The sequence below is a fragment of the Pelodiscus sinensis genome, chromosome 30 (assembly GCF_049634645.1).
Source record: "Pelodiscus sinensis isolate JC-2024 chromosome 30, ASM4963464v1, whole genome shotgun sequence".
In the NCBI taxonomy this organism is placed as follows: Eukaryota; Metazoa; Chordata; order Testudines; family Trionychidae; genus Pelodiscus; species Pelodiscus sinensis.
The window spans coordinates 2,104,143-2,117,466 of NC_134740.1; the positions used below are offsets into that span (position 1 = coordinate 2,104,143).

At 54.2% G+C, this 13,324-nt stretch overlaps 1 protein-coding gene across 1 annotated transcript; it reads left to right on the plus strand.

Annotated features, from left to right (window-relative positions):
• The first annotated feature begins 6,391 nt into the window (after nt 1-6,391).
• Nucleotides 6,392-11,549, plus strand: LOC102455167 (mast cell protease 1A-like). Its single transcript, XM_075911833.1, has 5 exons — nt 6,392-6,467; nt 7,709-7,856; nt 8,318-8,453; nt 10,120-10,377; nt 11,406-11,549. The coding sequence occupies exons 1-5, from the start codon at nt 6,392-6,394 to the stop codon at nt 11,547-11,549; spliced, it is 762 nt and encodes a 253-aa protein (XP_075767948.1).
• Nucleotides 11,550-13,324: the final 1,775 nt, after the last annotated feature.

Sequence of the window (13,324 nt, forward strand, 5' to 3'; positions counted from 1 at the left end):
CCTCCCCTGTCACCCATCTACAGACAAAGACAGGCCAGGAACACCATCTCTATCATCCTGGCTAATAGCCATTGATGGACCGAATCTTCATCTAGTTCTTTTTTAAAGTTGTTATAGTCTGAGCCTTCACAGCCTCCTCAGGCGAGGAGTTCCACAGGTTGACTGTGCGCCGTGTGAAGAAGAACGTCCTTTCCCTCTTCGTCCACACAGGGCATTCGAAATACCAGAAGGGGGAAGAGGGCAGCATTGGGTGGGGGAAGGATCGTGCCTGAAGGCAACTCCCTGTGTCCATCTGGGGGCTGCCTGGACTAATCTGGGGTGATGCTGTCCCCCAAAGCCATTAACACGAGGCAGTGAAATTACCAATCTCATCCGGGTGTGTTGCACACTGACTCCCCACCCATCCACGTCAGAGCAGCAGATCTGCTTTGCAGCCCCGTGGGACATCTGGTATGGGGCAGAGTTGAGCAGGGGGCGGGGATCCAGGCACAGGGATCCCCCGAAGAGAATCACAGGGGGTGGAATGATGAAGCTGTGGGGCTCACATTTTGGATGAAGAGCTCGAACTGGGTTAGGGAGGTGATGGGGCTCTTTCTCTGAGTCTGGCCTCCCCCCAGGTGAGCTCATCGGGGGCATGAAGCCCAGCCCCACTCCAGGACCTACATGGCCTTTCTGCCCAGCATGTAGACACAACCACAAACTCAGTTTAACATAAGAAACACCTGGCGTATGAATGGAGCACATTGTCCCATGAAAGATGAGATCAGCGCGCTGCAGACCCTTACATCGAATCCCAGGGCTGGAAGAGATCTCAGGAGTCATCAAGTCCAGCCCCCTGCCCAAGGCAGGACCAACCCCGACTCAGTCATCCCAGACGGGGCTTGGTCAAGCCAGGCCTTAAACACCTCTAGGGATGGAGATTCCACCCCCTCCCTAGGGAACCCAGCCCAGCGCTTCCCCACCCTCCTAGGGAAATCGTTTTTCCAAATATCCAACCTAGACCAGGTGTTTCTTATGTTAAACTGAGTTTGTGGTTGTGTCTACATGCTCAGAAATCGGCTCGGATCTGTTTTCTGTCATGTGATCACTTAACACCCGTCCTTGGGAGTGAAGACGCTTTGGTTTTGCTTTCTCTGCGCCAGTGAGTCAGCACAAAGTGTGGGAGAATCGTATGTCAATGGCCAAAGGTTCTCATTTGTTCCTCTCTGCATTGAGGGAAGGGATGAACTTTATTATCCTGCATGCTTCCTGGTGTGGCACAAGACAACTCAGCTCATACTCGGGTGGGTCTGTCGGGGAGGAGAGTCTGGCAAGCTAGGGGATTGGCTGCTGCAGGTGCTTGATTGGCATGGGAGAGGTGCATCCCTCCGGTGGCTCAGGGTGGGTGTGTGGTGCCACCTTCTGGCTGTCCCCAGGCAGCGTGAGAAAAGTCAAGACGACTGTAGCTCCCACACAGCATCCCCGGAGATTACAACCCATCGTCTTAAACCCGCTGCCTGCTCAGGGTTCGCTGGGTCTGTCCCGGGTGTTAGTCCCTTTCAGGGACACCCCCGTTCCAAACAGACATGTTCCCACAAAGCCAGCAGGAAGCAAGTTGCCAACCCACAGAAATTTCATTCATGGACAAAATGGAAAAATTTACAGACAGACACATTTTTTTACAGACATAATTTTTGTACTATATTAAGACGACATAAATGGCCAAAAATGGAAAGTCGTCGTTGTCATTCATCCATCACAAAAACAACATGCTATTTAACTCCCTTTCATTTAGTTAGTCATGGTCCTAGAATTTTGCACGTGATGTCATCTCAACCGTTGAGCTAAATAAACAACGAAAATGTCCAATTCCCGCTACTCTGCAGTAAAATGGCTGAAGCAGCACAGAAGATATTTAGTTGCTCTGGAATATTTGCTGTCTTTTGAAATTTTATTGCACTTTTACGAAATTTACGGACACCTACATTTTTTTTTTTACCAACTTAAGAACATAAGGACATGAGAATGGCCATTCTGAGTCAGACCAAAGGTCCATCCAGCCCTTCACAGACATGCCCAATTGCGGCTAATTTTTTACACACTTTCTGTAAATTTACTAATGGTCAGCAACCCTGGCAGGAAGGAAACCCAGCGAGGGCTTCACCAAGCTGCTCATGGAGCAATTGCACAGTGGGAGGGTATGGAACTCACAGCTGGAGCCATGGCATGCACAGCTGGGGCTATGGAATGAACAACTGGAGCTGTGGATTGCACAGCTGGAGCCATGGCATGCACAGTGTGTGGGGGGGGGAGTATGGAATGCACAGCTGGATCAAGGTCTATTTTGAGCTGAGCTCAGCAGCCCTGCAGCCCGTGGAAGATCCCTCCACCCCGGTGCTGGGCTGGTGATGAATAAGGCTGGTGGCCTGTGAGTGGAGGGGAGACACCAGCCCCCTTCACTCACAGGAGGGGTGGGGGACGCGGCCCCCATGGGAGATGCAGAAGGGGATTGAAAGTGACTTAGTGCAGGGCTGGACCTGCGGGTTCCAGGCCTCAGGTGAGGGGCTGGAGGGTTCCCTGCCCCTCCGATCCATCCAGCTTCCCATATCTGGGTCCTGCTAAGAGCCTGTGCCTCTGTCCCCAGATGGGAAAGGTCCCATCCTGCTTTCCTGTTGTGTGGTTCGGCTTTTGGATACGAGAGGAGCCAGTAAAAACACCTCAGATAGACTCTTGTGAACTTTATTATGCACAGAGTAACCAAGGAAAGCAGTGCAAGGTTACACCGATCTATTTCAATGCACGGACAATAATTTAACACCTACACCTAGGGCAATACCCAAGATGCTTGATTTTAAGGATACTTATTTCTATAAATCTCTCTCTCACACACACTCACATATACAGAATTCCACCGGTAAGACCTTACGATTGTCAGATGATTGGTTGATTCTCAGATGATTGTCACACAGGAGGTCGTGGCCTCGTTGTTTCCCCGTGCGCACAATGTCCACAATGCAACTCTCTGGCAGGAACAGGCACAGCTTCTAGTTGCAGCGAGTAAGGTCGTGGGGACCCCCGACCCCATCCCTCCCACCCATTGTCTATTCTACCCTTATTTTATAACAAAGTGAGACTTGCCGTGGTCGTTCTAGTGAAATCTGCCAATTAATTATCTCTTAAGTGTATGCCCCTCTCTGGTACACATTCTGCTAATCAAACTACCGTCTTTTAGCGAATATACCCAACACCCAATATATGTCAGGGTGAATGTGATGGGGGTTCACACACTCACCCCCATGAGCTGCCACCGCATTGATGCTGCTGTCACACTGCAAGTCTGTGACAGGCCCGGCCCGTACGTAGCCATCCACGGGCAGGGGTACACTCCTCTGAGTTCCAGGAAATGTCCTTCAGCCACGTCCGAGCCAACCTGCGGGAAGTTCCCGGTCATAGGAGACGGGCGGTCGGGACTCCTGGGTCCTATCCCACGAATCAGACATCAGAAACAGTAACACACATGAACCTGCAGGGGAACATTGTAACCTGCCTGGTCACGCGATCATGGGTTCAGAAGTTGTCGTTCTTCTACAGAGGGATTTCACTAGCCAACTTGGAGAGAGTCTGCAGAACTGGGATTCATCGACAGATTGGACACCGTGACCCTGGGCTTGAACAGAAACGTTAACTGGTTAACTCACTACAAAGCCAATTTCCCCTGCCTTTCACATCGGCTTTTTCACATCAAAAGCTATGGAAAGGGCCCATCCAACCTTCTTAATTAGCTTCATTAATATGGGTCCTACAATTGGCAGGAAGCTGGTTTTGCTGTACTATAGACTTCGGATTCTCTTATTTCCACTCCAACCCATCTGATGAAGAGGGTTTTACCCACAAAAGCTCATGATGATATTTACATTATAAAACATAGATATTTGTTAGTCTCTGGGCTACTATATATATGATAGCAAGAGCTGAGGCAGGAATAGGTTAGCCTCTCTTCCCCACCCCATGGACCACTGACGCTCTATGTCCCTGCACCTCTGAATGGAAAGACAATTATAGGCTGGAAACAGTGATCCGCGGCCAATAGGAGGAGTGAACCCTTGTACCCACAGAGGTGCAGGTATACACGATGGCAGGGGGGCTGTTCAATTTGCTGGCTGAGAGTCACGTCTGGCTGTGGATGGGGGCGAAGAGCCTGAGGACTCCCCCATGTTCTATGCCCCCTAGCGACCACGTCCAGTTGACTAAGTAGATCTTGCTGTTTTGATCATAAACTGATCATTTTTGAAGTGATAACTTGATTGTTGTGTCCTGGAAGGTCACTGGACGTCTGTGGATACAAGCCTAGGACTCGGAGATCAGTTATAAGGGATAACAGTTGGTTTTCCGGGGTTTCTTTACACTCTCTTGTGGTAAAAGAGCTTGGGGTATCCCTTTGGGAGAAATCCAAGTGCTTCTTACCAGGCGTAAGAAGAAGGAGGAATTATTTTTACACTTGATAGTGACAGCGACAGCCCAAGGCCAAGCACTCTGTGACCATGGGGATATTTTTGAAACAGAAACCTTTAGAGGAAGGTATTTAATGTCACTGGCGGGCCCCCACCTTGTGCGCTTGGAGTGCCAGAGTAGGGAACAGCTTTGACAAGTGTTACAAACTCTGTTTCCGTCCTTTAATAGCTACCTATTGGTAAATGCATTCTCACTCTTTCCGATTTTCATCCTGGACGTCTCTCTTGGAATTGGGCTCTCCGATGGATGAGGGATGGGATTGATTCATGCAGATACAAGGAGACTGGGATGTCACCGTCCAGAGCGACATTCTCTGTGGCCTTTCCAAGGTCAACGTAGATGCATGAACATCCACCCAGCTCCATCTTGCTTCTTACCTGATTCATTCCAGTTGAGGCTGTTCCAGTTGTGATTAATCCAGGCCCACATGGCCATGCACAGATGGCTTTGAGATCCATGCAAATCCCTATGCGTCCATTCTAGATACATCTAAAGCCCCTCATTTGTGTTCAAGACCCATCTCTCTGCCCTTCCAGTTCTGGATCCACCCACCACTTGGACACTGCTGGTCTGGCCTGATCCAGAGGCAGCAGGGGGATGGTTGGGACCTTGCACACAGAAGATTGCTCCTGGCTCTATGTGCTTCGTCCTCTGTTTGGAGATGACACCTCCCACACTGGCCAGGGACCTAATCGACAGGGGACGGGGCTGAGCCCCGTTGAGGGTTGGTAAACTGAATAGGGCAGCAGAAGTGTCTGTCACTGGACTTCTGGGGGGGTGGGGGAGATGCTCGGAGTGTCACGTACGCAAGGTCTGAGGTGGGAGGTGGTATCAGGGAGATCAGAGCCACTTGTCTCTATCTCACACAGGGGCCAGGGTGTAATTTCGCACCCAGCTCAGATACTGATCCGTGCTGTGCACAGCCCATGTAATCAAGATGGAGAAGAGCAGAAATAGGTACTTGGAGCCAGCTGCACAGAGATGCCCTAGGGCAGGGGTGGGCAAGAGATTTGGCCTGAGGGTCGCATCTGGGACCTGACACCGGATGGCGGCATGAATGGGGAAGTTACTGTGGGTTAGGGGGTGTCTCTGGGGCACAATTTGGGGAGGGGTTCTAAGAGGGAGGTTACTTAAGTGGAGATACGGTGTGATGCTGGCTATCCCTGCTTATTGTCACCCGGTGCACCAGGCTGGCGGTGTTACAGCCACACTGCTCGTCCGGCCCTGTCACCGTACTGCTCAGAGCATCAGGGCAGGGGCTCCAAGAAATGCATGGCCCCTGTGCTGGGGAAGCTAAGGCTGTGGGGAAAGAGGCCAGATGAGGAGGGGCTGAGGGCCATCCCCAACTGGGAGGTCAGGGGTGGTAGAGAAGGGGCCGATATGGCCCGTGGGCCAAACTTTGCTCCCTCTGCCCTGGAGGGAAAAGGCCCCGTGTCTCCCACTGCCAACAGGTGGGTCTGGCCTCTGGAGTGAGCAGCGGGACAGGAATTGTCCCTCCTGGCCCCCCAATATTTCGGGGTGGGGGGATCTCACTACAGAACAGCCCTGGAGTGTTTCTGACACTGGTGGTTGGGGAGGGGCAGCGTTCGCCACATCCTCAGCCACGTCAAGGCAGTGGGGGCCGTGTTAGCCACATCCGCAGGCAGATGGACGGGCAGGGGCCCTGTTGGCCATGGCGCCAGGCCAGGGACCGGGGCAGAGAGGAAACGTCCCGCTAGGTGGGCACGGCCGTGACCTGAGAATTGCCCAATGGGCACCTTGGCCCGTGGCCCATCTCTAGTAGGTGTTCCCGGGCAGGAGTGTATGTGGGGCCCTGTGATTGGCTGGTCCTGCTCCCGCTCTCCCCGCCTGGTCCATATAAGCCTCAGGCTGGAAGGAGCGGCTCTGTGACCAGCCCAGGATGGCTCTGACGATGCAGCTCTTGGTGGTGGGGCTGCTCCCCTGGGCCTTCCTCCTGCCCCCTGGGGGCTGGGCTGGTGAGTGGGGGAAGGGTGCTGGGTGTGTGTGGAGAGGGGCCCATGCAGGGTAGGGGGCTGTGGGGTAAGTGTCTTCCCCTGACCCGCCGGAGGCCAAGGGACTATTGGGACCCCTGCAGCCTCCCTTGAGTACCTCTGGGGCTCTCAGCCTATAGGGGTGGGTGGATCAGCCCCCAGAGGGCATCTCTGGGACCCCACTGCCAAGCCGTGTGTCCTACTTGGAGATGCAACGGGCCACTAGCAGGGTGGCCGGGGAGACACAAGGAGCAGCTGGCGGAGAGGGGCAAGAGCAGGGAGCTAAGGGGAAGGGCTCGGACCTAAGAAACTTGGGATCCTTTTCCAGCTCAGCCCAGCATCTCTGGGGGGGGGAATTTAAACTTGTCTGTGGGGCTCTTATTTCCATGTGTTGCTGATGGAAATCAGGAACCTAAACCCCTTAGGAACACGCTCCCAGGGCCTCCAATTCCCCTTTTAAGATCGAAAATGATTCGGTGTCTGTTTGGACCAGACACTTCTTGGGGATGGGCTGGGGAGTCCGAGCAGTGACTAGCGCAGTAAGAGCTCCCTGACCTGGGTCCTGATCCCACATTAAAGCCAATCGCTGCCATTCCTTAGAGGGGAGAGTTTCCAACCCGCCCGCCCGCCCACCTGGCGCCTGCTCCTGAGCAGACCCCAGAGGGTTTGTCGTTTTCCCGAGGGACATTCCCGCTTTGCATTTTCAACCCCCAAATATTGTTTTTCAGCCCCCAAAGCCTGAAAATTGTCCTTTAGACATTTCCCAGCAAGTGCAGAGGACAGAAATGTAGGCATCTTTGAGAAAAGAAAGGGCTCCCTGGGGTAGGATTCATTCAGTCAAAGCCACTTCCCCTGGCACCGGTATTTCGGTGACTCGGGTGTGGAGCAGCCCAGCCTGGTTCCTGTGGGTGGGTGGAGAAGCAGCAGTCACAGAAGACCCGTCCGTGCCCTGCCGGGGACAGGCTGGACCAGCGTTGGGTGACAGACCTGTGAACACAAGGCAGGGCGATTCCTGCCCCGCTCCGGGTGCATTTGGCACCAATTCTCCACTCAGACACTTCAGATCTCTAGATTTTCCCCTCCAGCCCTATAGGTGTGGGGCCCACTGTGGGGCAAAGCAGGGAGCTGGGATCCAGGCACTGGGATCCCCCAGGGAGAGCCTCACAAGGCTGGGATGAGGTTGTGAAAAGGATGGGGCCTTCTGTATGCATTTGGTCTCCCCCCAGGTGAGATTATCGGGGGCAAGGAGGCCAAACCCCACTCCAGGCCCTACATGGCCTATCTACAAATGAAACGTAATAACGATCATTACACCTGCGGCGGGTTCCTGGTGGCGAAGAGCTTCGTGCTGACGGCCGCTCACTGCTGGGGAGAGTAAGTGTCTCTGGGCGGGGACATGGGAGCAGGGGCGGCGGTGGGGGATGGAGGAGCAGGATGCTTTGGTGCTGGCATGGGGGGCAGGAAAGGGGCAGGGGGTGGCCAGGCAGGGGGAGCAGAGCCCAGGGGTTGGCGAGTCTCTAGGGGCCTCTGCAAATCACGGCCCAACCCCAGCGCTGGGTCAGTTGATTCGGTCTGTCCCATGGTCACAGCCCCAGGGAGCTCTTTAGGGTGCCAGGCTGGGAGCCGGGCATGGACCCCTGCTGGGATCAGGGAGGGAGGGGGGAATTGGCTTGGGAGGAGTGGACACCTAAGCACAAAGGGGAGGGACGGAATCGGAGAACTGGTCTGAGATCCCTGGGCTGCCCCGTCCCTGCGAGATCAGAATTTCTGAGCCAGACGAATACGAGTTCATGCCCGGCTCTTAACGCCCCACGTGCTGCTCTCGGCTTTTACAGCAGGATCTCTGTCACCCTGGGAGCCCACAACATCAGAAAACGGGAACCGAGCCGGCAAGTGATTCAGGTGCGACGGCAGATCCCCCACCCGCAGTACGACAGGGAGACTTTAAACAATGACATCATGCTGCTGCAGGTACCACCCCATCCCATCCTCCACCCCCAGTGACCTCACACTGCTGCAGGTACCACCCCCATCCCATCCCCCACCCCCAGTGACCTCACACTGCTGCAGGTACCACCCCCACCCCATCCCCCACCCCCAGTGACCTCACACTGCTGCAGGTACCGCCCCATCCCACTGCCCCGCCCCCAGTGACCTCACACTGCTGCAGGTACCACCCCCACCCCATCCCCCACCCCCAGTGACCTCACACTGCTGCAGGTACCACCCCATCCCATCCCCCACCCCCAGTGACCTCACACTGCTGCAGGTACCACCCCATCCCATCCCCTACCCCCAGTGACCTCACACTGCTGCAGGTACCACCCCCATCCCATCCCCCACCCCAGTGACCTCACACTGCTGCAGGTACCACCCCATCCCATCCCCCACCCCCAGTGACCTCACACTGCTGCAGGTACCGCCCCCATCCCATCCCCCACCCCCAGTGACCTCACACTGCTGCAGGTACCACCCCATCCCATCCCCCACCCCCAGTGACCTCACACTGCTGCAGGTACCGCCCCATCCCATCCCCCACCCCCAGTGACCTCACACTGCTACAGGTACCACCCCCATCCCATCCCCCACCCCAGTGACCTCACACTGCTGCAGGTACCGCCCCCATCCCATCCCCCACCCCCAGTGACCTCACACTGCTGCAGGTACCACCCCATCCCATCCCCCACCCCCAGTGACCTCACACTGCTGCAGGTACCGCCCCCATCCCATCTCCCACCCCCAGTGACCTCACACTGCTGCAGGTACCACCCCATCCCATCCCCCACCCCCAGTGACCTCACACTGCTGCAGGTACCACCCCATCCCATCCCCTACCCCCAGTGACCTCACACTGCTGCAGGTACCACCCCCATCCCATCCCCCACCCCAGTGACCTCACACTGCTGCAGGTACCACCCCCATCCCATCCCCCACCCCCAGTGACCTCACACTGCTGCAGGTACCGCCCCCATCCCATCCCCCAACCCCAGTGACCTCTCACTGCTTCAGGTACCGCCCCATCCCCTCCCCCATCCAAAATGGCCCCAGACCCCGTGTGACATAGTAGGGGGCTGTCCACACTAGTAGCCGTCCATCCACTCTGGTTTGGCATTCTCTGGTTGTGGTGTTGTGCTGTGTGTGACCCCTACTGGCCTATGCTGGACTGCGGAGACTCTGGGTGTGTCTCTGTGCAGGGCCCAGCCGGGGATGGTCGCTAGGGGAGGCACGGCCCAGCCGCCTGACACCTGGGCTAGGTGGAGGCTATCAGAGCAAAGCAGGGGGTGTGGCCATGTGGGGAGTAAGGGCCCAGTTGCTGGGAGTTGCGTCAGGCTTGGCTGGGGGAAGCACAAAGAGAGCAGCCTGAGCGCAGTACAGGGGGTTCAGGGGCCTGTGAACCCCGTTCCCCCAAGAGGACTAAGGCTGTCTGCCCTCGCTCCTGTGCTGTACCTCGGAGAAGCAATAAAACCTTCTACTCTACTGGATGACTGAGAGTCCCATCTGGCTGCGGAGGGGGTGCAGGGTCAGGGGCTCCCCCCGACCTGCCATCCCAGCCTGGGACGGTTTTGCTGGGGACGATGTCTGTCTCCTTCCCCATGATGCCCTCCTCCTACTCATCTTCACCCTTCCTGTGTCCCAGCTGGCTGAGCCGGCGAAGCTGGATGGGTGGGTGGAAACCATCGCCCTGCCCTGTGCTGGTGAGGAGGCAGAACCCGGGATGGTGTGCCGTGTGGCCGGCTGGGGCCGCACTATTGCCACCGATCATTCGTCTGCAGCCAGCGCCCTGCAGGAGGTGGAGGTGGAGGTGTTGGCGGATGCCGAGTGCAACTATCGCAACTACGTCTCCTCGACCATGCTGTGTGCCGGGCTCCCATGGAAGGGGAAAGACTCTGCCAAGGTGAGTCTGCTCCTGGTATGGTCAGAGGTAAACAGGATGAGGTTTAATAAAGAGAAATGCAAAGTGCTCCACTTAGGAAGGAACAATCAGTTCCATACATACAAGATGGGAAGCGACTGTCTAGGAAGGAGCATGGCGGAAAGGGATGTAGGGGTCAGAGTGGACCACAAGTTGAATATGAGCCAACAGTGTGATGCTGTTGCAAAAAAAGCAAATATGATTCTAGGTTGTATCAACAGGTGTGTTGTAAGCAAAACTCGTGAAGTCGTTCTGCCGCTCTACTCTGCACTAGTTAGGCCTCAGCTGGAGTACTGTGTCCAGTTCTGGGCGCCACATTTCAAGAAAGATGTGGAGAAATTGGAAAGGGTGCAGAGAAGAGCGACAAGAATGATTAAAGGTCTAGAGAACATGACCTATGAAGCCAGGCTTCATGAACTGGGCTTGTTTAGTTTGGAAAAAAGAAGATTAAGGGGGGACATGATAGCGGTTTTCAAATATCTAAAAGGGTGTCACAAGGAGGAAGGAGGAAATTTGTTCCTCTTGGTTTCTGAGGACAGGACAAGGAGTAATGGGCTTAAAGTGCAGCAGGGGAGGTTTAGATTGGACATTAGGAAAAAATTCCTAACTGTCAGGGTGGTCAAATATTGGAATAAATTGCCAAGGGAGGTGGTGGAATCTCCCTCTCTGGAGATATTTAAGAACAGGTTAGATAGACATCTGTCAGGGATGGTGTAGACGGAGCTTGGTCCTGCCTTGAGGGCGGGGGGCTGGACTCAATGACCTCTCGAGGTCCCTTCCAGTCCTATTATTCTATGATTCTAGGACGCGCCCTTGGGACATCACTGTGATGAGTGAAGGTGTCCATAATGGTGCTGGCAGGCTGGAAAGGCTGGGCTGAGGTGGGAGAGGAGACCTGGGCCCACGTTGGGCGACACTGAGCCCTGCTCCTCGTGGTGACACTGGGCTGGGTGTTGGTGGCAAATGGCTCATGGGGATGTTCTGTATCCGTTGCCTCGTCTGTTCTGCAGGGCGACTCCGGTGGCCCCCTGGTGTGTGGGGCTAAGGCCCAGGGCATCGTCTCCTGGGGGCCCGACACCCCCCCTGGCGTGTACACAAGAGTCTCCACTTACAACAAATGGATCAAGGACACCATGAGGGGCGCGTATCCGTGAGCCCCGCCTGGTGTCACTGCCTAGACCAGCCCTGCACCGCTTCTGTCCTTTGGAGAGGCCCAGAAATAGTATAGACGGGAGCTGCCTCCCTTCCATCCTTTGGAGAGGCTCAGATGTCGGGCCGGCTTCACAGAGAGGCTCAGCCCCCCACCTCCCAGCCTGTGGTTCCTTCCCCCTTCAAGACGCTGTTCCCTCTCCCAGCCATTCTTCTGCTCTGGTTGTGCCCAACCCATCAGCATCAAGCCAGGAGAGTTAGGAGCCCCAGTTAAGGCCGGCTGCCTCTTTGGTAGCGAAGAGCTGGGTTGTGTTTGTTAGGAGCCAAACCCTGGGGCGGACCTGGAGAGTTGCGGCTCTTCCCCAAGTCAGCTAGTCGAGTGACAGCTTGTGGGAGCTCCTCTCCGTAACGTCCACCTGCACGTTCCTGCTGGAACCGCCCTGTCCTCTCTTGGCCTTCCCCACGCGCTGGTCCCCTGCAGTAGCCTCTGTCTTCTCCCCTGACACACTCCATTTCGCTGCCTGCTCCGTAGCCAGCCAGTAATAAAGTCAAGTTGCGATTCGGGTACTGATGTGTCCACCCAGAGCTTTGCCATCCAGAGCAGCTGCTGGACCTGCCCCGGCCAGGAGAGAACCGACCTTCGGGGGGAGGCTGGTGGTTCATGCTCTTGGTTGGGCCCCAGGACTCCTGATTTAGTGATTTCATGGCCAAGGAGAATCTAGGGGTGCAGGTGGGATCTGAGCCCCTCGAGGTGGGAGGTATCCCCATTGGCTGGGACAAGTTACTCAGGGGAGATTAGCAACTTGTGCCCTTATTTATCCTGACTCCCGAGGCCACTACTTCTGGAACAGAAATAAGACAGGTTTGAAAGAGTTCTAGCTCCACAAAAATGTAATCTTCTAATTCCCACCTATCCTCATACATCCATCTTCCCCATCTTGCTATAAATATTTATCTAACCAATATCTACTAGCCTCACCCACCCCCTCTATCTATCTATCTATCTATCTATCTATCTATCTATCTATCTATCTATCTATCTATCTATCTATCTATCTATCTATCTATCTATCCCCACACACCCCCTCTATCTATCTATCTATCTATCTATCTATCTATCTATCTATCTATCTATCTATCCCCACACACCCCCTCTATCTATCTATCTATCTATCTATCTATCTATCTATCTATCTATCTATCCCCACACACCCCCTCTATCTATCTATCTATCTATCTATCTATCTATCTATCTATCTATCTATCTATCTATCTATCTATCTATCCCCACACCACCCATCTATCTATCTATCTATCTATCTATCTATCTATCTATCTATCTATCTATCTATCTATCTATCCCCACACACCCTATCTATCTATCTATCTATCTATCTATCTATCTATCTATCTATCTATCCCCACACCCCCCATCTATCTATCTATCTATCCCCACACACCCCCTCTATCTATCTATCTATCTATCTATCTATCTATCTATCTATCTATCTATCTATCTATCCCCACACACCCCCTCTATCTATCTATCTATCCCCACACACCCCCTCTATCTATCTATCTATCTATCTATCTATCTATCTATCTATCTATCTATCTATCTATCTATCCCCACACCACCCATCTATCTATCTATCTATCTATCTATCTATCTATCTATCTATCTATCTATCTATCTATCTATCTATCTATCTATCACTCTTGCAGCCACGGTGATCACTGAGTTATTACATTCCCTTTTTGTTTGTGGTGCTGTGTGTGA